Source organism: Crocodylus siamensis, chromosome 12 (assembly GCF_052110815.1).
Source record: "Crocodylus siamensis isolate JL-2025a chromosome 12, ASM5211081v1, whole genome shotgun sequence".
Classification (NCBI taxonomy): Eukaryota; Metazoa; Chordata; order Crocodylia; family Crocodylidae; genus Crocodylus; species Crocodylus siamensis.
Window position 1 is genome coordinate 15,004,016 of NC_143406.1, and position 26,411 is coordinate 15,030,426.

Sequence of the window (26,411 nt, forward strand, 5' to 3'; positions counted from 1 at the left end):
AGGTGCTAAAGATCCCTTGGCAATTAAGCTCTTGTTTTAACAAGTGCAGCAGTTTCCGTTTCATTGTCTTTTAAAGGTGCTCTTGTCTCGGCTTCCTGAGATCTTATACTCATGCCAGCAGGTTGGTTCTGATCTGTCTGCATGTCATACTTTACTCTCATTCAGCACACACATGTTGCAGGTTGTTGCCTGTTATTATTAACGCTCACGTTCTTAATCTGAATATCCTTCTGGCAAGTGCTCAGTGTGCCTCTAGAGCAAGTGTTTTTACAACTCAGTATCTCACCCCTCATTGGGGAGGACAGGGCATATTTTAAAATACAAAGAGTAGTTCTATTGCAGGATTACAAACCTGCAAAATGCCATGGCACGCAGCTTCCAAAACAGGAGGCTTTTACTTCATTGTGCTCCCACTTAGAACTGCTCACACGTTTCATCCTGGGCGGGTAGGAAGCCTTCACCTCCGTGGACTCGGGGTTCTTTCTCTTAGCAGGGACTTAGACAGGGGACTCTCGTTAGCACTGAGGGGCTGCTGCCAAAACATCCTTTGTGGATAACAGCTGAGTCAGGGAGGTTGGACTTGGATCTGGGATGGTGTTGGTTTTGGGACTGGGGAGTGCTGATGCTCCTGCCGGTACCTAAAAAACCGAGATGTTCCTGGCAAGAAGGTCATGCTGTTCTGCTCAGGATCCTCAATCCCCAAATACGGGGTCAAGAAGTAATTTCTCCCCTTCAGATTTGGAAGGGCTGTAAGTTTTTTGCCTTTTTTTGTAATGTAAGGCATGGTCCTCTTCCCAGTATCCACTTGCTTTTCTGTCACTGCTGTAGCAGGGCATTGGCAGGGATCTCATTTTCCTGCTTTTACACCTGGTTTATTGTAGAGTGCTCTTGGTGCTTCTCGTGTTGTGCCTGGGCAGTTGGGGGTGAGGGTTTGCCCTGTGATTTTGAGGTATCTCTGGATGTCTGCAAACCCCAGGGACCAGACTTTGGACCATGCAGCCCCTCTCACCCCCTGCGTTCTGATGGTATGCACAGACTGAGTCACTGCTGGTATGGGAACAGTCTTTTTCTCCTGTGCTTGTACTATATCCAACCCACCATGATCCTCATCTGTGCTACAGCCATATAAATGAGCAATAACTGCAGCAGCAGCAATAATGCTTTCCAGTAGAAGAATTATTCCCAAAGACATTGCACGAATCCAAACCTAAAAACTACTCTTCAGGCATGACAGCCATGGGATGGAGAAATGGACAGATGGATGGATTCTATCCCTTATTCACTGAGGAAAGGTCCTTGAGGGCAAAGGAGGTAGCTGGGGTGCTGGCAGGGCCAGCCCACAATTTTTTGGGGCCCCTTGCAAGATATAGTTGTGGGGCCCCTGATCCATTGAAAAATCAAAATTGCAGTTAATTGTGGTATACACCCACCGGAATAAAATAGTCGGGACTGGGCTGCATGCATGTGGGCTGCACCGCGGGGGGTGCAGGGTAGGGGCAGCATGTGCTGGGGGCGCCTAGGTTCCTTTGCGAGGGCCGAGGCGGGAGCAGAGCCAGGAACTCCTTCCCTGCTCAGCTGGGAAGGGGCTCCCTGCCTGAATTGAGCCCTTTAAACATGGTGCAGGCAGCGGGGGGGCAAGAAGGGAATGGCCCCTTGGCTGCGGGCCCCCTGTGGCCGCAGGTTCCGCGGGACAGGACGGGCTGGCCCTGGGTGCTGGGAGCCTGGAGAGGAGTGTCAGCTATTGGAGAAGCAGACGAGAGGGAAAGCGTGGGCTTGCAGGGGAGGAACTGAAAGTGGGACCCCTCCCTGAAGAGCAGCAGGCAATATCAGTGTGGAGAGGAGATGCAATTAGTTTGGTGTTTTCCTTCTCCTCTCCATCCCCCAGCTTGCAGGAATCATTTCACCATGAGGGACAGATCAGTGTTTTGAGTCCCCCTGGGGAGGATGAAGTCAGATGACTGTATGGGCACTAGGACATGCAGCAGGAGGGTGGGTGCCTTTCTAAGAATGGAGGAGCCACAAGTTTGCTGCTTCTCCCCTACTGCCATTACCAAGTGCCTTGAATATGGGTAAAGTGAGGCCCAGAAGGAAAGGAGACTCAACCAAGGTCCCGCAGCGAGTTAGTGGTAGAGCAGGGTCAGAACCTAGGAGTCCTGCCTCCAGCACTTGTGAACTTGCAGAACCTTTTAAGAATACTTCCTATTTCTCTAGTATGTCTGCAGCGGACGTTGCTAGCTGATCTTAGACTGCTGGACTGCTGCAGTTTGCAGAGCTCTTGTCTCCATGGAAAAAAATTGCCAAGACACAAAACACCTAGGATAGAACTAACTGAACCAACGACGCACACTTTGTTCTGTATCCCCGATGATCAGAACATACATTGCTCTCTTTAGGGATGACTATTTATGTGCAGAATGGGAACACAGAAAAACAGTTTGCTTGTTCCTCAGGGTAAACCAGTTGCCTTGAGTTTGTTCCTGAAGAAATGTACATTTAATAGAAGATTAACTGGGAGTCCTTCAATTATCCCAGCAGTAGCCGTGTGCTTCCCTGCCTGAGTGTGCTGCACTGGGTGCTGTGGACAGTTTACCAGACATATTTTAATGGCAGTTTAGATGAAGTTGTTGTGGCTTTCCTGTTTCTCCAGGTAATTATGGAATTGTGGAGAGTTTATGGTTCTTTTTTTTTTAAACTTAGGTAAACTATGCAGCGGTGGGAAAAGACAGAGGCTTTAACATACACTTTAGGGGAGAAAATGGATGTATTTGCAAATGCAAGTTAGATCTTGTTCAGCATTCCATCACTTAGTCACAGGAGGAGTTATTCGTTGTAGCCGTGTTGGTCTAAGGGCAGAGGCAGGCAAGGTTCTTTGGGTAGATGTGGTATTTTTTATCAGACCAACTAGATAGCTGGAAAAAAGTTCTTTGCAAGCTTTTGGGCACAAGCACCCTTCTCCTTATGCCTGAAGAAGGGTGCCTGTGCCTGAAAGCTTGCAAAGAACTTTTTTCCAACCATCTAGTTGATCTAATTAAAGATATCACATCTACCCAAAGAACCTTGTCTGCCTGTCACTTAATCGCAGAATCCTGACTCTCCTGTGAGAGATGCGGAGGATGGGAGGTCTTTCTGAGCAGAGATGGTTTGTTGGGAGGAGGTAATTCCATTGTGCCATATACCTTTGAATAAGGTAGGTTCCTAAGTTAAAATGTGCCCCCTGATTCCAAAGCAGGGTTATTTGTGAGCCTTTAAGAATGACGGCATTAGGAAGGGATACATGCAAATAGCTGAGGTGGTTTATCATGTACAGTTGTGGATATAAAAAATAATGCATTTCATGGCATTTGGTTTTTAGCAGAGAGAAGTGGTCAACGGTGTTAGCCTGAAGCCAGGCAGAAGACAGGGTAATTTTGCACCTTTATAGACTAATTAACCAGACATGCATCTACCTTGACGTTTGCTTTTTAGATATTGTTTGTTTTCAAGTACTGTTACATGCTCTGCTTGCAGGGAGTAGTGCTGGTAGGGGAAACCCTTCCTCCCAAAGCAGAGAGGGTGGTTTGAGACCAGGCCAGAGGGATCACAGCAAGGCAGGACTGGATGGTCCAGGAGAAAGGCTGGTACTAGTTTTTGTATTGAGGGGACTGTTTCAAGTCCAGCTGAGATTTGTCACTTGTCTGATGGCCGATAGGTGACCTGTTTACAATGAATTGTTGCTCTTAGTTCAGGCAACTAAAGGGCAAGTGCTTCCGTGTATTTATCACTGATTAGTTTTGGTGCTGGCAGTCCCAGCAGGGGCTTAAAGGAGTGGAGGGCTGAGGAGACTCTCTTGGGTTAAGACCGAGTGAGGAGCAAATGCATGGAAACTGAAACAGCAGGGCCTCCCAGGACATGGTTAGGCTTTCCGGAGAAGGCTTGCTTGCGTGCTGCCAGGTGCTGCTTGGGGGATTTTCAGGCCCACAGGGGAAATCTCTAGAACCCTTTTGGATCACTTTATTCACCTAAAAGAGACCCAAAGAAATTGAGCAAAATGCCCAGGCTGGTAAGAGCAATTCCAAATGCTGTCTAGGGCCTTATGGTCTTTGTCCTGTCCACAAGATGCTGCTGCAAGAGAATGGGTAAAAGAGCCAATAGAGTAATGGGCACAAAAATACCAAACCGTTTCTCCTTCATTGCAACGTGGCAGGAGGAGTTGCTTAACAGGCTTCCTGAGCAAATCTCAAGGGGTTGAAGTCAGGGGGCCATGTTCAGATTATACATCAGCCTCTTTGCCCAGAGAATGCAAAAGCCCTCTGGCTTGTTCAGGTAGTAGAAGCAGCACATAGCAACAATAACCTCAGCTCTGATACAGCGTTTTTCTCAGTGTGGTTTGAACAGATTTCTTTTGTATGATTTCCAGACTGTTCTGACTTTTGATGAACTGGAAATACCCCAAATACCATCCTCAAGGTGAAAAACTCAGGTATTTCTGCTCTGGTTCCAGGTGACAAAAAATATACCAAGTATTTTCAAAAGAAGATAATATTTGGGGGTGGAGGGGTTAACTGCAGCAAAGGTTCAGTCTCTGTCTGAGTTTGAATGAAGGTTTTGGGGGTTTTTTTACCCCAACAGGTTTTGTTTCATAAAGGTTGTTTAACAACACGGGTTTCCCAGATTATTCCTATAGACACAAGGGAACCAATTTCATCCTGGGCTGTCAGCTGTTAATGTATGTGTTTGAGGATGGAAATTTGGAACAGATGCAGCAAAACAGGCTTATAAGAAGCCAGGATCTGGAACTAGAGCTAATGGAGGTTAAGAAGTGATGAATATACCTTATGATCTTGCTCCTCCTTGCATCAAAGCTGTGCGCTTCTTTGTAGTTTGGGGACGTTTCCCAGTTTTGGACTATATTCAGGGAAAACCACCATAGGAAATCATCAGAGCTGTGAAATGAATTGCATAGCCTGTCTCTAGAAGATGGCTCTTTATGTTCAGTGACCAAAGCAAAGATGCTTAAGGAAGTTTTGAGTATGTGTGTGAAGGACTGGGTGTACATGGATGCATATGTGCATGTATAAGATCGAAAATAGATCATCTTTGAAGTAACAAGAGAGTTGTACCAGCTGTTTTTTCCATATTTGAGGCAGTTGCTCTGTGGTCTGTTTATACCACAAAATTCAGAAGTCAGCTGTGAAACTCAGAGCATCTTATGCAGGGGACGCTTGCCTTGCGCCAGAACAGAGATGTCAAGGATTCGTTCTTAGCTCCTGGCAGTACCACCTTTTAACAGACAGAGGGCACCCCAGCCACTCTGACGAGGGTGTCTGCCAAGCCCCGCTCCAGTTTCTGCCAGTGTAAATCCAACTTCTACCAAATGAAGAGTCCAGCCAGGTCTGCCAGTTTTCCACGACCTACTATGAAATGGTTCATTGCAGCCAAAAAATCAGATTTAGTCTGTCAAAAATCGGAAAGGTGAATAGGGAAAAGTGGCTCTGTGGCACTGGGGTTGGGGCTTGGCATGGCCCCAGTGCAGGGTCAAGTTTGGGATCAGGTTGCTGCTGCTTTCCCTTTGACTGTGAGCCTGAGAACTGACTCCACACCTGCGAACCTTCCCGTGACATGGAGGGATAGCTGTGTTACTCTGGACAGAGGCATGTGTCTCTCCTCACTAAGAGATGCAGAAGGAGGGGAGAAGATCTCATTGTGGTTACCACTTCGGCCCTGCTTTGGTGTCCACTACTGTGTGACTCTCGACAGGGGTTTTGACCCAAACTCCACAGGGGCCAGGTTTCTCAGGTGACACAGCCCTGATATCCAGCGTCCAAGCACCTGAAGCCCATGTTGAGATTTCACTGGTGACAGAACCAACCACTCTCTCCTGCTTCATATCTCTTCAGCTCAGGACATCTGCATATGAGTCGTAAAGGCCAATGGTGGTCTCCTGATGCTGTGTCTCAGATTAATGGAAGCCCTGAATGAAGAAACCTGGATTTCTGCATTATGTGTTTAAGGAAAAAACAAACCTACCTGCTTATTAAGTGCATCCAGCCTGGCTCTTGGAAGCACGCTACTTCTGTGTAGTCTGGCTCCGAGTTTTCTGTAGGACTTGGGTCACCCTTTTTGGCACTGTCTCTTTTTTGGTATTTCCAGGGGTTCATCAGGAACAAAGAATAAGTCCTTCTCCAGACTTGGCTCCTGCTGCTGATGTAGCCTACTGTCTGGTGGGCACTATGCACCCCCTTCTACCAGCTGATCCCCAGAGGGTTTGACTGGATCACAGCAACCAGCTGCAGTCCCTTATTGCAGTGATAGATACTCATGTTATTGGTGCCAGAGGTAGAGTACCTAAACTTTGTGATGGCAGCAATTTGTTCTGTGCTCAAGCCCCAGGAAGCCCCCCGTCTGAGGAGGAAAGAGGTTTTTCAGGAGGAGTAGCCTGATGCTCCTCAAAACACTGCCTGGTGTCCCAAGGGGAGGTATTGAAGCTGATCCTCCCGGTGACGAACGCAGAGAGGGGAATAAGGTAGCATCTGACTCCTGGGAAGAGGCCCGCTTAGCAAAGTCCATTCCTCTGAAACTGCCGGGGTGGCCAAAGGCAAGTTAACCTGGGCTCTGACCCAGATAGCACACTCTGAGGAACCCGAATTCTGAAAGTCTCTGTTCCTCCATCAGGTTTATGAAGGTGTTATGACTAACCAGTCCTTGGCACAGCACATTCATAAACCTAATTGAAGACATGTGTATGCAGGTCCATGCATACAAGCCCATGCATGCACGTACGTATCTGTGCATGGGTGGGAGTGCATGCACAGGGGACTGGCCTCCAGCTAGCAGTGGTGGGGAAAAGCAGGTGTTATTCTGCCTGACAGGGTGCCCCCATTGTACCATGTTGCAGACAACACTGCCTTGCTATCGGGGTACATTATCCAGTGCATTTGGTTGATTAGGGAACAGAATGCAGCAGCAAAACACATGGGGCTATTTTCAGCGCAGAGGTTTCTTCCCATTCCCAAGTGAGAGCAGCGGAGTGATTGCAGCAGTGGGTGTCACCTCCAGATTGTTCCAGCAGATCCAGAAGCAGAGAGATTTAAGTTTCTTTAACCCTTCTGCTTGGGCTGGGCCTTGGTGTAGCTGTCCGCCAAGTGGAACGTGAGGCAGAGAAACGTGGGAATGAAAGAGAAATGCAGTTAGAAGAACAAGACAACTGCCCAGGAGCAGGTTGTGGCTCCTGGCCTCATGGGTCCACCCGCAGCCCTTTGCTGGGCACATTTGCTGCCACAGATAAAGTGGTGCAGAGCAGGACTCAGGGCAAGAGTCAGGACTAGTGCTTAGGCAGCTGTCAGACAAGGTGACTAGCGTGGAGTGTGTTGACTTCCCGCCCGAGGGCCAGGGCTGCATACACACTATCCTGAGCTCTATACTGCCCCTCCTCTCCCTGCCAGCTGGGCCCCTCTCCCTACTGCCAAGGGTTAGCAACCCAGTCCTAATCCTGCACCCGTGGCACTGCAGTGCCTTTCCCGTGGGACTGCTGCTATGTATCCGTGCATGGGAGTGGAAGGGGGTGCTACTGTGGGGAGAGAGCCCTGTCCTGCATCCCAGGGAACGGAGAGCACAGGAAGTCCTGAGAGATAGGATCCGCTCCCAGCCTGCTATACTGGAGAGTTCCTAGAGACTGAGACTCCCTTCCCAGTTGATGTTTTTCTGAGTTCACTCATAGGTTTTGCTTTTTTCCTAAAACAGTGATTCTCAACCTTGATATCCTTTCAGGGGCTCTGTAGGATGCCAAACAATATTAGTACTGTTACATGTGCAACCATGATTCATGAGAGAAACCCAGAGATTTCAAATAGGAATTCATAGCTTTAAAACCATTTTGCCTTGTCGTGGTCTTTCTGAGTTCTTCGCAACAGAAACATCACTCTGTTATTTTTGTGTAGTGAAAAAATGAATGAAAACTAAGAGCTGGCATTGTCTGAGGGCTGCCTTTCATCTAACAGGGGTGAGAACCACTGGTGTGAAGTAAATCAGGGTGAAATATCGCTGTCCTGGATCCAGCCTCCAGAGCTTAAACTGCAAGCAGCTTCAGGGGCTGGGCTGGAGGCCTGGGCTCAGCCTTGGAGGGAGATAGGAGATAGGTACAGCCTTCGGTCCTGACCTGGGCTTGCCTGTGGAATGTGGGTGCGTGCAGGTCAGGGCCGGGGCTTGTCTAGTCCTGTCCGTGCTTGGAGCGACACTGAACAAACGCCCCTGGAAAGGTCCTGCTTGTTTCACCAGGAGCCACTGTCATGTTCATAGGACATGGTGGGCATCATCTTCTGTTTGCCTCCCAAGGCCATTCTCATGGGGTGCAGCCAAAAATCCCAATCTATGGCCCCTCGTCAAGGAGCACGGGTCTCTGCACTTACCGGAGAGGTTGCTTCACAGGGTTCAGTTGCACTGGAAAGCCAGGAATCCTGGCCCCAGGATGGATGGACCCACCACAAGGGGATGATGTCAATGTACTGATTTTATCCTTCGTACAAGTGGTGACCTGTTTGAAAAACAAAACAGCCCAGAACCGCTCTTTCAGCGGTTTTTCCAGTGTGCTGGCCCTTTAAGGAGGTTGTAACAGGACACCTGAAGTCCTAAAGAAGTGTAGCTGAGGTTTCCATGTCTCTAAACTGGCTGGTGTTTTCTTTTTTCTTTTCCCTCCTCCCCCTTTCCCTTCCTCCAGTCCCAGTTTAATTTGCTGAACAGCAGCATGGATCAGAGCATCGGGAGCCGAGCAGCCTCCACCAGCCCTTACAACTCTGAGCACACCTCCAATGTCCCAACGCATTCTCCCTACTCGCAGCCCAGCTCCACCTTCGACGCCATGTCCCCAGCTCCCGTCATCCCCTCCAACACTGACTACCCTGGTCCCCACCACTTTGAGGTGACTTTCCAGCAATCCAGCACGGCCAAGTCAGCCACTTGGACAGTAAGTTGCATGTATTCTTGCCTTCTGTAGAGAGATGCATGTAAGCCATTGGCAAATGTTTGCAAGGAACCTGCAAGAAACCCTTGAATGTCTTGAGATTGCTTTGCAGAGGAGTCTACAACGCTTGTTTCTGTGCTGCAGCCGGTGCCCTGATGTGGGCAGTCACATTCTGCTGACCCCAGGAGCACAGTACACTTGAGATCTGTAGAGGCAATGAATGTAATTCCATCCAGATGAACCAAAATTGGGAAAATCTGGGTATTTTTCAGGGGTGGTTTTTTACCAGATGCAGCAATGACAGGTTATGTTCATAGATATGATTTCTTGCAATGCGTTATTATTAAATGGGTGATTCTTTCTTTAGGAGCCCTGACAATAATTTAACTTCTGTCAGAAGCATTTCACCCAGCAACATAACACCGCAAGAAGGAACGTAGCTCCCCAAGAGCTGATAGACACCACATATCTATGAGCCCTTCTTGCTCAACCCCCCAAAGCTCAGCTATTCAGTTCAAGACACAGCTCTTGCTGAGTGCCAGGAAACCAATAAAAGAGTCATTTAAACAGAGTAAGGGGCATGGAAATTATTCAGAGAGCTTTTCTTATAATAAGATATGTCCTAAATTCATATTAGAGGGGTTTTTATTTTGCCTAAGAGTAGTCCCTAATGAAAAAGGGGTTATATTTATTTACTGATTTTGTAGAATCAAAGGTCTTTCTCTTAAGACCCTCTGTCCCAGATGTTTGTTTGGAAATTAAATATTCATTGGCGTCCCTCCAGCAATGTCCCAACAGAAATGCCCCATTGAGAAGGACATGGGAGGCAGATGACAGGCAGCTCTCATTTCTCTGGGGACAAGCCGGGAGGGCACAAACAGCAAGAAGAGACAACCGGCATAATAAAGGAGCCACAGGGTTCCCATGGAGCTATGATTTGACATTATCCACAGCAGCCCAGGAGCGATGGATCGGCCTGAGGCGTGATAATGACTTTTATGTTTGGATGCGGATGTGTTTAATTGCCATGACAGCCCTTTCAGCAGTGGACAAAGAGCACCCGTGGATGCATTGTGTGCGAGGTACCTTCAGAGCCCACACGGGGCAGCTCCTCTGGCCACTAGTGCAGGCTGGAGTGCGGGGTCCACTCCATACCTTGCACTGCCTAGCAAGGGCCTGGCAGGGATGTGGTTAAGAGGCGATTGCTAACAGCTCCTACCTTGCTGTTTGTTTTGTAATTCTAGACAGGCCAGAGAGGAGACTAGCGGGGGTTATCTCCTCCCTGCCCTGCCAGGTGAGCTGATCCAGCCCTGTGAGTCTGCTGAGCACTCTGCTGGAGCAAGGAGCCTTGGCTCCTGCTCTCTGGGACCTGGCCAGCCTTCAGCAGATATCCGCTGGCCCTAAAAACTCTTCCATGGCAGTCAGGTTCTAAAACACTGGGATGTGGGAATCAGCCAAGGATAATGGGTCATTGGCCATTAATGTGAAGTAAAGCAAACTCAGCTGGGCTGAGAGTGAGCTGAAGATGCAGCCTTTGGCAGCTGTTTTAAAACAACCAGAAAGCTTCTCTAACAAGCCAGAAAAGTAGATCTGATTTTAAACAGATCATAAGTCAATCAGCCAATCAGGCATTGTAGGTTAGCCTCACCAGTGTTCCTGCAGAGGAACAGGGACCACAGTTCTGGGCAATGAGCCTGTGTAGGGGAGGGCGGCAGGGGACATCTCTGAGATATGGGTTAAGAATGTGATTCATCTCTTCATCAGGTCTGTGAATTAATGGAAGGCCTTGAGGGCCAGAAACAGTCCAAGTCCATTTTTCTTCTCTAGGAGGTAAAATGTAATTGGTTAAATATAAAGGTCAGCAGGGATTACACAGGTGATCGAGTTCCTCAGGCACCGGGGTGTTAAGGGTAGCATAAGCCCCCAGATAGCGAGACAGGTGGATTGGTCCAGAAGATGAAATTTTCTGCTCCAGCCTTGGTACAAATCTGAAAATGGATTTGTGGAGGAAGGTACAGGTTCCTCGAGGACAAGAGAAGGCAAATGGAAAACAAACGTATGCTGCGATGAAGGGTCTTGTCTCTAAGACTCCACTGTCATAGCATCTGACAAAGTAGGCTGTCACTTACAAAAACTCATGCCTCTTTGAACCAGTTAGTTGCTTAGGTGCCATCTGGCCCTGCCATCTCTCTGTCTCCTTTGGAACCCATGCGAGTTAAGGGGGGAATTTTGCTATTAAAATGTGATTTTATTAGCTCTAAAAGCAAATGCTAGAATCCTGCTGCCTTGTGCTGTTAGGGTGCAGGTCAGATACGCGAGGCAGGGGTGGAGTAAGGGGGGTATGTAGCCAGTTTGACTGGTGTCTGCCCACCTATGTCGCAAGCTAAAAACATTGGTCACGTAATTAAGAGTCAGAGGTGCAGGCACAGGCTGTGACAGCCAAGTGGATTCGTGAGGGTGGGATGAGGGGTGCATCAGGGAAGGCCTTTCTGGACTTTGGCAATAAGTGTTCAGACACACTGGACTGTGGACAGGACCTATTCAATCCATAGGAAGCCAAGGGAAATCTTCTACATGTGTCCCCACTGATCATAGCTGAATAAGCCATCAAGAGGGTGCTCTTCTTCTTTGCTTAGGTGTTCACTGTTCATGTGTTTTGGAATATGCTCCTTGTCTAAATGGAAAGGAGACAATGTTCCCGAGAGTGATGTCATTCTTGCCGCAGGAAGTTGCCGTGATAAGGGGTGCAAAAACAGAGAAACAAACCTATGGAGCTTCTCCCCTGCAGCATGCAGCCATTGACTGGCTCATGCCCCTCCCTCTGGGCCAGTCTTTTACTGACATGAGCTGTGCTGTGTCTCAGGCTATTGGAAGGACTTTCTGAGACTACAGATTTAGACCTTGCCAGCTTTATTGAAAGCATGTGCATTGCATGGGCATTCACACTGCCCTGCCTTCATTCCTAAGTCTGCCAGCTAGCACTGGGCTCATGAGAGAGCTGAGAGGGATTCTTTTGTCTGGGGGATGAAGGAGAGGGGAACTTGGGTCCTCTTCTTCCCAGAGTCCTGGTCAGAAGCCTGGGATCTTCCTAGGGCTTGGCATGAATGTGGGACAGATCGAGGAACTCAGGATATTAGTATCATACATAAGGCACAGTGGAACCTGCTTGCTTCATTTCAGAGTCAGTGACACTCCATTCATCGTGTGTGAGGCTGGTGCAGAACTTCATACCATGCTGACCACAGCTCTGGTGCTTGCACCTTTCTTATGCTGGGAGAAGAGATGGTTGGTGATGAGTATGGTGACAAGCAGGAGGCATCAGCTTTCATGTTTGAGTCCTGGATTAGGATGATTAGGATCTCCCTTAGCACATTTGAATGGCCAGATTGGTTTCTGCACTGGGCAGGGGCGTTTTAACCCCTTCAGCCTCCAAGAAGTTTGAGACACTTTGCTACCGTTGTATGAGGAATTAATAAGGGAAGTGGGTGCAGTCTGACTGTAGTGCTATGAGCTAACTGTGAATCAACCCCGAATCAGTCCACTGAAATCAGTACAGTTAACCCTCCTTGGGTGGGTGGAGATGTTTAAGTATAAAATGTGACTGATGATTGAGAATGGTTTAAGAGTGCTTTATTAGATGGCTGAACCCCATAATTTCATGATCAAAAGACAACTTTGATTAAGAGAAGAGGTGAAGATATATATACAGTTGTACATCCATACATCAACAACCGCAATGTAGGAAGGTTGAGAACAATGAGATAGTGAGACATTATAGACAACTGATAAGGCAGCTAAAGTTATCAGTGACAAATCTATAGTTGGGGCGGTCAAGGACAACAAGAAGAAACATGCTGCTACAAAGGGGTATGTCCCAAGCTGGAGGGGGCTGGTAGAAGTATCTGCTGTAATGTAGAAAGGTCATCAGATATTTCTGTTTTATGTTTGGAAGGGAGCAGGATGGTGTGTCTATCTCCTACAGTATAAAAGCTATTAGATGCTTTCATCAGTTGCTGGAAAGAGCTAGTACCTGATAGATAGTTTTTAATTGGCAAGACTATCATTTGCACCCAAAGTATTAAGTGAGTCAGCCAGCGACCTCCCTGCACCATTCATGCTGATTTTTTTTTTTTTTACATCTAAATCTTGGAGTATAGGGGAAGTCTCTTGGGGCCAGAAAGAAGAAACCTACTGGCTGGATAGCCTAATATCCACCCTAGGCAAAAATTATGGGAAAACTGCTCTGGGATTGGAGGTGGCATAATAGACAGTTTTTGCATGATCTGGCCCCTGAAAGCACTCTACAGCCATGACCAAACACCAGTGCACTGTTGCAGAACCCCTTAAAAGGGCCCGATCCTGTGACAGGCTGAACTGTCATTGCATGAGGGTTCAGATGAAGATGCTCCAAAACGGAGCATCTTCATTACTGTCTTTCTGCTCACACTGGGAGCAGAGCTGGGCTGACACAGCTCAGCCCTGCTCCCAGCACAGTCTTCAGAATGGGAGGGAGGGAAGAGAGCAGAGGGAGTTTGATCTGGGGTTTTTTCAGCTGGCACTGGAGGCTGAGACGGGTAGATTGGAGCACTCCCCCCCGCCCCCCCAGGTGGGAGGGCTCCAATCAACCCGCCTAACCCTCCGACACTGACTGAAACAAACCCAACTCAAACTCCCTCTTCTCCCTTCCCCACCTCCCATTCCGAAGCGAGAGCTGGGGCTGGGAGCGGGGAGGAGTTGGGCTAAGGGAGAGTGGCTGCAGACTCTCAGCTGCTCCAAATTGCAGCTGATTAGCCCGACCGGTGTGACCCAGCAGTGAATGTCTGTTGGGTCTGGGGGATTGCTGTAACTCATAGCGCTTCCTGAAAAGCATTATGAGTTACAGTGGGGAGCTGCACTTCTGTCTGCACCTAATAACTACACCGGTGAAGTTGTACAGGAAATAGATATTGTCAAACAACTTGATATTGGTTCTGGATGAAATCACAAGATTGGTCGTTATAATATACTTAGTTTTCTGTCGAGTGCTTTCACAAGGAGTTGTAGATGAGGAATCAACATTCAGTGGAATTTTTCTAGTGGATCTCCACAGGGATCTGTTTTTTACTCTGTGTTATTTAATATTTAGATGATCTGGAAGAAAATGTAAAATAATTGCTAGTAAAATCTGCACATGACAAACAGGTAAATGCTGAAAGGGAGTGTACCAGTGACATTTGCTACTGGATGAGCTGTACTCTTTTCAGCATTGTGCAGATAATACAGCTGAATGCGAGGTGGGACGTCTGGGAGCAAAGGAAGTCTGTCAGATTTAGAAGCTGAAAGGAACTGATGGATGAAGATGCTGGAGTTATGATAGCGAACAGGGTGAGGAGGAGCTCCCTGTGTGTTGCTGTAGCTAAGGTAGCACTGGGATATAAGCCTGAGACTGTCACGTAGGAGTAGCAAAGTGGTGTTACCACTAGCCGTGGCACTTCTGAGACTGTTACTGTATTCAGTTCCTGCGAACACATTTAAAAAATCAATGGTAACAACTGAGGGAGGGTTAGGAGACTGGTCCAAGGTTTGAAAAACCAGCCTGATAGTGACAGCAAAAGAGGCTCCATCTCCTTAACTTTATCCAAGGCATGTTAAGAAGTAACCTGATCAGAGCCTAGAAGTACATGCATGGGGAGATGATTTCTGCTAGTAGATGAATCTTTGACCCAGTGGTCAAAGGTATAATGGGATCCAGTGCTTAGAAGCCAAAACAAGGCAAATTCAGACTAGGCATAAAGTGTAACAATTTGCCTAGGATTGTGCTGAGCTCTCCAACACTCAAAGCATTACAGTTATTACCAAATACGTCTTTCTTGAGAAATGCTGTCCTCCAGCAGAACTTACAGGCTCAGTGCAGCAATGACTGGGTTGTGCTATGCAGGGAGTCAGGCTAGGTGATCATAACTGGTCCTTCCAGGCCTGGAAACAACGAATTTCCGAGTACGTGAAAGGCTGTGCTGGAGACGGGAGTTAGGGCTTCTGCTGCCTCTTACAGGCTCAAGGTGGTTAGAAGGTATTTCTAGAAGGCTTTCCTATGAGGATCCCACGTGGCACTGTGGCATAGGCACATGGGTCAGAATTCCTGGTGCCTACCCAGTGCTCTGACCCCGAGACCAAACCAGTCCGTCTGCCTTTTGAGTTATCTGACTTCTGAAATAAACTTATTGTTGCACTTTATACAAAACCTCTGAAAGATTCCCCTCCCCACTTCTTTAAATGATCTCTTTATCAGCAGAGGCTTCAAGGTCCGGCAGACATTGAAAATGAGATTTGCTCGGTGCTGTGGAAGCCCCCTCTGGTGGCTTGTTGTTGTGGGACTGGGCCTGCCCGAGGTACAAGACGGGGCATGCAGGAAGCCTGCCTGCTTCTTGGAAGCTGTCAGGACTCTCCATTTCCCGGAGTTGCCAGCACATGCCTGAGCGTGGAGCCAGTCTCAACTGTTTTCTCGTATTCAGCCCCCTCGCCACGCCGACCAGCTGGTAACTGATAGATAATTAGTATTTTTCTCAAGTACAGTCTCAGGCTGGCTGCTGCTTCCCTCCCCTCTAAAAACGTTATCGTACTTGCCGAAGCCAGCAGAACCGTTAATAGGGTCTTTGGCTTCCTGTGGCCCGGCTGCAAAAGTGCCCTGGGGATTGTGCCCCCCTCCTCCTGAGCAGGACTTGTCTCTGCAAGCCTCGCTCAACTGGAGCAGACGATGAGTCCATCCAGAGCAGTGGCAAAACAGAAAAGACCAAGGGTCCCTCGCATCTGGCACCCTGGGCTGGACCTGGGTAGCATTGTACATGGGTGCTCCAGTTGGTCATCAGACGTAAAGTATGCACAAAATGCTGGGCAATGGACAGGATGAGCCTATCTCCTTTGTGAATCCAGTACATCATGGATATTGCTTTGGAGGAGGACCAGTCCTTATTGCGTCTCTTCTCCAAGCGGCTGAAAAGGCAGACAAGGCAAGTGGGTGAAAAATCAGGGCTATTCTGGGATGCCAGAAGCAGGAAGCCTGATTCACGGTTTGTTAGAGACTTTCCATTGGATTCTACAGAGCGAGGTTGAGGCTCCAGGAGTCCCGAACACAACGGACTCGAGGGGAGTTAACAGGGCCCGTGGAATTCCCTGAGATGTTCCAGCACGACCGCGGCATCGGTTACCTGATCTCGAGAGCTTCTGGAATGCAGGTTGGAGGTAGCGGCTTTGACTGGCAGCTGCGCGGTCTCTCTGTGATCCTGGCAGAGCTGCTGTAGGAGCTGTGGGGGAAACCAGGCTGCTGCAGGAGAGGGACAGCAATTGTGTTGGCCGCTTTGTTTCCTGATTCTGCAAGGCATCTGCTGGAGGCTCTACGAGAATAACAGGTGGCTGATTTCATTCTTGGGGCAGTCACAGGCCCGGGGTGCCCTGCTTGGTGCAGCCAGCAAAACCCAGCTGAAAATGTAAGGACTGGTTCTCAGCAGGGGCAGGTCGTCGTGACCCCATCCAAATCTTGCTACCCCACAGCAGGCGCAATTCACTCCTCTGTGAAGTCCTGAGTGGAGCCCAGCTCATTTCTGCCCACTGCACACAGGGGCTGTATTGCACCTTTAGAAATACCAGGCAGACTCACACCCCCTCGCACTACCACATGCAACAGCTGTCAGCAGGGAGCAAGGAAAGCTTTGGGGAAGGAAGGACTTTTTTCACAACTGTATGTGTGCAGTTCCAGGCACACTTCAGTGTGCACATGTAGATATATGGCCCATGCCTGCATGCATGCTTTGATGTGTGCAGCTGGATGGACATCTCCCCCGATGGCCTTTCCTGACGGACTGTGCAAAGTGGCTCTGAGGTTAGGGTGGAAGACACTACCCTGCCCCCTCTGTGTGCCATGAATAGAAGAACTGGCCTCTCCTGCAGTCATGGTAGCTTGACTTTCTGCAAGCTCTACCTACTGAAGCAAAGCCCTTTAGGATCTTTTTTATTCAATGCTGTCTTTACCAAAGAGATTCAGCCTTGGTTGTGATAGCTAAGCTGGATCATCTCATAAACCTGCATCGATGTTCCCAGTGAGAACCTGAGGCTGAAGTCGTGAGTGAAAAATTCAGTCAGATCCTAGTAGTGCAGGACTGAGTCCCTCGCTGTTTGCATGGCAACCCACAGCCGAGCACTCTCTTTCTGACAGTCCTGCATATATGTACCCGCTGCCGGGTTTTTAAACAGCAGAGATGCTGAGGGACACCTGCTCCCAGCTGATGTTTAGAGTCGCCTGGGGCGACAGAGTAACACGAAGATGCAGGAGGGCATTTGGAAATGGCAGAAGGGCAGGGAGGGGATTCCAGCATCAGTAACAACAAGAAGCAGAGGCAAAAAGGCCAGCAAGGTATTCAAGGGAAGAGGAAGGCGAGAGGGCTGCAATGATGATGCTACACTTCTGTTAGGAAGTTGTCCATGTTCGGGATTTGGGCAGGTGGTTGCCAGTAGCAAAGAGCTGGGTTGCATTGGGATTATTTGCATGCTGAACACGTAGGGTGAGTTTTGATGAAGCTGCATTTATGTTTCCCCTGGGGACCCATCTCTGGCCCTGTGCTTTCCAACCTACCTTGGGAAGGTTGTGGAGCACTTGCCGAGGGTAGGACTAGGCCTCCAGCACAATGGCCCAAATACAGTGCTCAGGAGGAGCCACTCCATGTTGCTATCATCAGTGCAACCCTGACCTAAGAAAGCCCTCTTCTGGTTCCTAACATGCCACAGATCCAAGCAAAGGGACCCTGAAAAAAGGCTTCTCTTCCCTCTGGAAATGTGACCTTCCAAAGTCTGCTCTTCCCCACCTTGAAATCTTCCTGAATTCCCTTATGGTTCATAAGTAATATAAATCCCAGGCCGTGCATTTAAAATGTGTACATGCAGCGTAGGATCCTGGGAGGGTCCTTGATGGGCAGGAGTGTACGATCTGCCACCTGGATCAGAACGTCAGACCACCAAGAGCAAAACTGAGCCCTACCTAATGCTTCACAGACAGCCAAACAGAATGAGCCCTCGTGCACCCTTTGGATAATCCTCTAACTAGGGAAGGGAGCATTCTCCTGCCTGACCTTTCCATGATGAACACATGTCCTGAAGCCTGGGTTCTCATTGTCCTTATCGTGTGCAGAGGCACCAGTCCTCCTGAAGCATCTTCTGCAATAGTGAGCTCCTCAACATATCTGCCGTTCATTTGGCTCCTGACAAATCTTGGGCAAGGGGCACTGAGGAAATCCCCAAGGCACACACGTCTAGGAATAGCAGTCTAATCTGTCTGCACTGGTCCAGTGTGTGAACAACAAAGACAGATTTCATGAATGACTGGGAAGTGCGGCCATGACTGGAATGGGGAAGCTAGGCTTTACGCTGGAAACCTTCTCACCAGAACACTTCTCCTAGCTTCCAGGTGCTGGCTCGCCACCCTTAGGCCACATGTGGAACAGTATTAAGTGTGTTACAGGATTAAGTGTTATTACTGCATGTGGAACAGTATTAAGTGTTTCCATAGTTCTTTGCCCTCAGTAGCTTTTTCATGCACCAAGAAGATCTGATCTCAATTCCCAGCTCTGCCACAGGTGCTCTGTGAGATCTTGGGCAGGTCTCTTAATTTCTGTTTAGGGCCTGTATGTATTTCTAGGAGAGGAAGAGCAGGGATGAAGATACGATTCCAAGTCAGGTGCCCTATGCTTTTTGCACTGCTTTTTATTCAGCACAACTTTCCAACCACATTTCTTCACCCCAAACCCCTCCCCTGCTCCATTTCTCAACACAGCCAGAAGTTGCAAGGTGTTTAGTTTGCTGCTTATGTTTTAGTGCTACTTCACTTCAGTGCAGACTTGCAGGCCTTAATCACATGACCAAACTAGCCAGACGCCAAGGGTGCGTCAGACTTCCCAGGAAAGATTAAACACAGCTAAATATTTGTGGCTTGGCCAAGCAGTGAGTAAGAGAGGATGCAATTCCCAGTCAGGGATCTCCAAGATATGAGTGCAAGGGAAGAAGGGAGAGAGACTGTTTAGGGGGAACCAGAGGATAGTTGGGGAAATGGTGCGATTGTAAGTACAAAGGAAATGCAGACAGAAGAACAAGAAGCATCACTGTTCCTGTGAAATCAGTTGGCTTGTGGGGTCCTGCTATGGCAGAGCTGGGGGTTGGGTGTTGTTTCAGCCTTTAGTGGAAGCTGCTGGGGGAAACATAGGGCTTCTTGATGGACCCCGTGGTTTCATCTGACCCCTAGGTCTTACCCAGGCCTCCTGACTGACAGGGTGATATGGGTGATCTCAGCCAGGGGCTCCCTGGGAAGTTCCCACATCCCTGGGGGCTCTAGACAACCCTGCAGTAGTGGCTTAGATGATACACAGCCCAGCACTGCACCCAGGGGAGATGAAGGACCTGGAGAGGGTCCACAGGTGGCATTTTTGTGTGAGAATGGTGTGCTCCTCCCTGCAAGTCTATGCTGTTTGGTGCCTTCTTCAAGCATGGAAAGCTGATGAATCTTACTTCACTGGAAGAGCTTCCAGGGCATGAGACCTGGGGCAGCAAAGAAGCTGTATCTCTACCTAGATACAGCCACAAAGGGTTTCAGTCCCCCAGTATCACTGCTGTCAGGAGCCAAGCAACCCATTGTGGAGGATAGGAGTTTCTTGCTTTCCCTCATTGTCACGGAGAGCCACTGATCCAGGGTGTGAATTACTGGGGAGCTTGGAGGGTCTGAGGCCCACCCCCGCAAGAGACAAGAGCTCCCTGTAAGACTTGGAAATCATAACCTAGGGGGGGTCTCCGATCAGATTGCTCCTTCCAAATGAACCGGTTTAATTTTTTTTTTTGCAGGCTCCCCGCAAGAGTCAAAGTGTAATTCGAACCCTGCACTGATCTGGTTCTTTTCTGTCCGAGGAATGACCCTAGTTTATGGGGAGAAGGTTAGAAAGGACTGGAGCTTTCCAGTGTTATCGAAAGTCCACAGGGTGTGTCTGTGTGTGTGTCTGTGTGTATGTGTAGTACTTTATATACCTGCCTACTTAGCGTGCATGATGCACTGGGTAAATCCAAATCCTAGCTTCTGCTAAAATGGAAACAAAGTAACTCTGGAAAAATTTCCAGCTCAGTGAAAAGTTATAAAGACTAGTGATTAAAAAATGGTTATTAAAAAAAATTAGAAAGAAAGGCCCCGCAGTCGGCCTGTCTTCCAGGATCTGTCGTAACAGATTCATCCAAGCCGGTTAACGGTATTTGCGGTTTGCAAGATGCTACATGTCTGTGTAAGATGACAGACACATTATTATCACCTCTCCACTGCAATCTGTCCAAACCTGTCCTCGGACCCAGCTCTACAGCTGCGCGCTAGGGAGCACAAGGAAATTAGCAGCCTGAGGCATCACTTTTCTTCTCTCTCTCCCTCTTGCCAGGCTAGTGTCTTTATTGGGATCCATTGACTGCAGTCCGAGACACGTCTTGAGTAGGACTAATGAGGAGACTGGAATGTAGAGGAGGAGGAGGTGGGGGGTGGGGGGAGAAGAGTGGAAAAAAGTAATTGTTGGGCAAATCATTTCCTTCAAGAAAGAAAGGAGGAGAACTTGGATACAGCCCTCCTGGAGCAGGCAAGTCTAGACGTTTCTGTGTCAACAGTTGAAGATAAATAAGATTTTATCAGCTCAGAATCTGTTGGGACACATCCGCCTAGCGGTTCTGCAGCCCAGGGAGAAGTGGGGGAAAGGGGCCGTTCTATGAGATCTTCTCACATGCAAGATTTGGGTTGTGTTTTGTGCCAGGCTCGCAAGACACTGAGGAAAAAGGTTTCTTTCTTCTCTAGTTCCCATCCTACAAGGAGTCAAATAGCCCCTTCCTCAGTGGATCTGGGAATTCGGGTGCTCAGCCCCAAACAGAGGGCAGTAAAAACTGAAACCGAAATTCTGGGTGGTTTTGCGTGGACTGCAATCACAGAACTTAGTCGGCTTGCAGGGGGATTAAACTAAAATTCCCAGCTCAGTGCCCATGAAACTGTTCCTTGCACTTACCCTGTAGCATAAACATCACTCCGGGATCAGGCATTACCGGAACTGGGGAGTCTTTTAATGGGAGCAAATGAACGACATCACTGTAACGCAGGGGTGTTTTTCTCTGACGATGTGCAGTGCTGCAGGGTCACAGTTGCCGCTCTGTCCCACTGTAGAAATGGCTGCATTTCAGCAAACAGACCAAGTGACCTCCATTCCATGACACAGTTGGGTTTTGGGTGGGGTGGAAGGCACCAGCAAAATATACATGGTTAGTTCAGAAATGTGCTGGAGCAGCAAACGGACGTCGACACTGACACTACAGAGAAGAACTCAGAGAGATGCCAGTTCAGGGCTAGGTCTTGATTAGAGCAGTTCACCTTGGAGAGGAGTCAGGTTTCCCTGTCCTGGGTGCTGGTCTTTGGCTGATACCCCAGACACCCACTGGGAATAAAGAACAAGGTCCCAGTCTAACCCGACTACAGCCCACATATACCAGGGACAGCTCCTTTGGAGGAGCGCCAAGGCTTTTTGCATGAGCCTGGCTGCAGGACAACAAGAAGCAGTTGTTTCCTATTATATTTTTAATTGTGACCAAAATGTGAACAGTTGGTTTTTACAATTAAGGAAAAGCAAAGAATCCTAAGGGAGACAAAAGCCTTGAAAGTGCATGGTAACCCTTGAATTGGAGATGAGTGATTGCCAGAAGTACAAGCAACCAGGAGTAAAATGGCACCATCATCAGTTCATTTTGCTTGACAGGTCCTGGGTTTGTCCCAGTGCTGTGAGTGAGCTGCCCAGCAATTTGCAGGATGTAACACAGTGAGAAAAATCCCTTCTCCTCTCAAACCATAGAGAACACAACAGGCTACATACGAGTCTTTGAGAGTTGTTTTCTTACTGCATCGAGCACAAATGTAATCATGGAAAAATGTGAGCAAAATTGTGTCATGGCCTGGGAGCTTGGGTGAAGTACTGGGGGTCCCAATCCCTGGGTTCAGCCTCCAATTTTGCAGCTGGCTGGTTCTAAACTTGAGCTACTCCCTTCACATTGTGGCTCTGGCCATTTGTGAAATTGGGCCTTTTAAGGCTTGTAAAGAGCTTTTTCATGATTGTATAGATTGTATTTTTTTCAAAAGACAGTGCCAAGACTGACTAAACTGTTGTACAGTCAGTTACTTGCTCAAACAAATTGTCTCTGGGGTGGCAATTCCTGGGGGGAGGCGGGGTGGGGGGGGACCTGACAGAGGCAGGCAGGTCTGTGGGCATTACAGTACATGCACATGGCCTGGACCTGTATTTTACAAGACAGGCATCTAGTGCACTGTGGCAATGAGTATTATGCTTATTTGGAAGTATAATGCTTATTTGGAAATGGGGATCTTCTCTGTTTAAAAGAATAAAACTAGGAACAAAGAAACCTGTCTCCCCCTCCTCCCCCTGCATCCCACAAGTGGCAAAGGGCATGCAGGTGAGTGATGTGTGAGCTGAGCTGATACAGGGTGGGGGCCAACAGGACAGCTGTGGTGCATGAGGCAGCTGTGGCTTGTAGGTAGTATCCAAACAGGATACAAGCCTGCCTTTTCTCTCCCAGGACTTATCAGCACAGAGACTAGTTTGTTATTGTCGAAGGATCTTTGAAGACAATCCTGGAGCTGTTAAGACATGATAAGGTTATCAGTGGAGGCATGTCTGCGTTGGGCTGCAGCGTTTCTCCCTGCAGGGCAATTGTTTTGCTATTTAACAACAATTTATCCATGTCATAACATGGTATAATGAGAGAATTTGTTATCAAAGAACTCACCATAATGCACCTCTGCTCTTCCAGAGAATTTTTACTTCCCAGGCATGTTTGGGACTGCCCGGGAATGTCTACATGAAAGGAGCCCTTGACAGGAATTGTCAGTGTGTTAACACCTGGCCAGGAAGAAACCCCCAAAATAAACCTTGTTTTGCCATTTTCAGCAGGCAATGTGAATGCATCAGATCCTAATCGCACACAGAAGGAGTGTTGTTTACATGGGCTGCTGCTAAACAAAGGGGTAGAGCTTCTCTGTTCCAGCCACAAGGATAGGAGATCAGTATGTTTCAGCCCATATTTGAATCTGTTATAAAGACCATGTGAAACCTGGTGTATATCCTAAATTGTTTCACCTCTGAGATTGGCCTGAGCACGTTGTCAAAGGCTGTCAGATTCTCCAGCTGTCACTAATATAAGATCTGAATATTCCCCAAAGATGCGTATTGATGTCATGCATTGCTTTCAAGTGCTTTTATAGTAGGAAGCGGTCACATCTGCACTAAAATCATGCAGGGTTATATCTGTGCAACTCAGAGAGGCAAATCTAAACCTGACGGCAGCATTCATCTTTGTGCTGTGCATGCACCATGTTCTTTCTGTCAGACACCCGGCATCAAACAGCTTCTCTGTCTCCCTCTTGATTTCAGTTCAAAGCTGCCTCTGCCTGGCCTTGATTCCTAACAGCCTGCTGGCTTGGCCTTCCTTTCATGATGCCTCCACACTTGCTCCCTGGCCTCTTGCACAAACACGCCCTGTTGATGAGAGCCATCTCCTCTGCAGCCCCTGCAACCTGGGGGAGTGTTAAACTTACTTTCCTTGCTTGTCTCTTGGCCTCTTTTCTCCCCTGCTAGTACTTCACTTGGTGGCTGCTTTACCTAACCCTGCAAGGCCTCTGGGGAGGCAGCTTGCCAGACAGAAGCCAGGTAAAATAAAGTTGCATTGCTCCATGCCGGGTTCTGTCAGTGGGATGGATGAGACGTCCACTGAGTTTGCTGAAGCTTGAGTTTTGCAGCAGTTTCATACAGGGAAATGCTTGCAGGCCTACAAAAACTCTGTTAGAAATGAGATGGTAAATGCAGCTGCTAATATGTGCAAGAAGTCACCGAGTAAACAAATCTGGGGGGAGGACTCACAAGTGAAGTCCCCTCACGTGAGGTGATCAGTACTGCTGGTGGGAGTGGATAAATGCAGGGCGGTAGAGCAGCAGAGCCCTTAGGAAAGCTGCATTCTGGGAGCAGGTATGTTAAAGAATATGTCTTGTGGTGGGAACAGGAATTGCCCAATTCACAGTGCCCTTTTGTTGGGCTAGTGTTGAAATGATGTAGCCACGACAGTACAAGAATGATGTGAGGCAAGGATTTTGGGGGGGGTGATATCTTTTATTGGATCAACTACATGACTGGGATAAAGTTATCGCTCAGATGATATCACACCCCCAAAATCTTGCCTTTTGTTGTGAGAAGCTCCAAGCAAGGGGGAAGCCAGGGGCACTTGCAGGGATGTCAGGTCTAGATGTCATGTTTAGGCCATTCTGTGTGTGTGTGTGAGACTATGACTCAGACTCCCTATCTGACATTCACAGAGTGGAAAGGTCACCAGATGTGTTTAAGCACTGTCTCGAGTGAAACATGGTGTATTAGTAGGAGCTTTGCTAGCAGAGCAAGGGAAGTATTTATTCCCCTCTGTTCTGCACTGGTGAGGCCACATCTGGAGTACTGTGTCCACTTTTGGGGTCCCCACTGCAGAAAGGATGTGGACAAATTGGGGAGAATCCAGCAGAAGGCAGTGGAAATGGTGAGGGACCTGGGGCCCATGACTTGTGAGGAGAGACTGAGGGAACTGGGCTTATTTAGTCTGGAGAAGAGAAGACTGATGGGGTGTTGATAGCAGCCTTCAACTACCTGTAGCGGGGATCCAAAGAGGATGGAGCTGGACTGTTCTCAGTGGTGGCGGATGACAGAACAAGGAGAAACAATGATCCCAAGTTGCAGCAAGGGAAGTTTAGGTTGGATATTAGGAAAAACTCTCTCACTAGGAGGGTAGTAAAGCACTGGAACAGATTACCTAGAGAGGTGGTGGAATCTCCATCCCTGGAGGTTTTTAAGGCCTGGCTTGATAAAGCCCTGGCTGGACTGATCTAGTTGGGGATGGTCCTGTTTGAGCAGGATATTGGACTAGATGTGACCTCCTGAGGTTCCTTCCAATTCGAATTTTATATGAATCTCTGATTCACAGGAATTGCAGGAGAGTGCCTTTCTGGTAGAAGTACCCCAGCAAACACTCCCTCCGACAGCAAGGGTTCTGGGCTCCAAGTGTCTGTGCAAAATAGAAAGGTGTTGGAAGTGCAAGCTCCCCTCTGAGAGGCCCATCCCACATACAATGAACCACACAGAACTCAGCTTGTCTACAAAACTGAGTCATCCCTGCCAGGAGGCAGAGCCCTGGTTCCAGGGAGTCTGGAGATTTCAAACCAAAAGCCCAAACCACTAAATCACCCTCTATTGTGGGCATGTGCCATCTCCATTTGCTTGAATGTGTGCTCCAGTAGAGGGTTTGCAGGATTGATATCAACGTGCATATGCACACATTGTATGCAGCAACTATAACCTCCATCGCACACATGCGCACAAGTAGCTAAGCTCACAGAGCAGAGCCAGCAGTGTCCCATCAGCATGGACACATGCTGCTAGATCTACAGTAGCAGCACTTGGGGAGTTAGTGCTAGTTGCCCTAAAAACCAAATGCACCTGCAGCCAGGCTCCATTTATATACCTTTTCAGGCCCAGGGTCTGCTGACCTGGTGGGAAGCTCATGGAGCTGAGAGATATGATTAGTCTCCAAATACATCAGAAGTTACTGAAAAGGGGAAGGAATCAGCTGCTGTCTGGGTCCTCTGGAGGCAGGGCAAGGAGCAGCAGCAGCACTGGAGAGTTAGGTTAGACCATGGGGAAACTCCTTCAACCTGCAGAGAGCAAAGCTCCAGAATCAACTCCCCAAGCAGGTTGCAGTACCTCCACCAAGGGAGGTTTTGAGGACAGGTATTTGGCAGAACTAGAATGCATCGAGCCAATTCTGCCTATTTTCTCCAAGTCTGTGGTCACAGGCAGACACAGTAAAACCCACTGTGGCCTCAGCTCTAAGAAAAACCAGATGAATAGAAGCCAGTGTTACATGGTCAATGCAGCAGAACAAACACACCAGGCCACATTCATTGCCCATGCGTTACCAGCCCTCTGCAGTCTTGCTTGCAGCAGGGCTTTGGTGCAGGGAGGCAGGACTGACCTCTGCATGTTCAGCTGCAATCTCCAGCCCAGGCCTCGGTCTGGTGGAATTATCTGGGCTGAGGTACATGCTCAAGTGCCCTGAACACTTCCTTCCCCAGGCAGTGCCGTGCGCACTAGAAGCAGTTCGGGGCAATGCAAGGGAGAGCATGGCCATCTCAGGGGCTTGCTCATTCGTTGGCATGAAAGCAGCTCCTCATTGCCTAGGCAGGCTCCCCCACTCCAGGCTTGCTGCAGCTCTGGGGTCCCATGGGGCACTCATGTCACCACCTCTGGGACCAAGCGGGCCTTCCCTCTTCCTAGCAGACACGTTGTTCTGCCACCTGCACAAGCCTGCCTGTGGAGCCGCTCTTCAGCTCATCCAGCTCCCCAGC

At 48.6% G+C, this 26,411-nt stretch overlaps 1 protein-coding gene across 6 annotated transcripts in view; it reads left to right on the plus strand.

The window, feature by feature from the left end:
• The window catches only part of TP73 (tumor protein p73), a 73,637-nt gene that overhangs the window by 32,346 nt on the left and 14,880 nt on the right, over positions 1-26,411 (plus strand). For all 6 annotated transcript variants that reach the window (XM_090024527.1, XM_090024530.1, XM_090024529.1 and 3 more), the window contains one exon: positions 8,693-8,938. In XM_090024527.1, the coding sequence (XP_089880653.1) occupies positions 8,693-8,938 (246 nt within the window). The remainder of the gene's footprint in view (positions 1-8,692; positions 8,939-26,411) is intronic.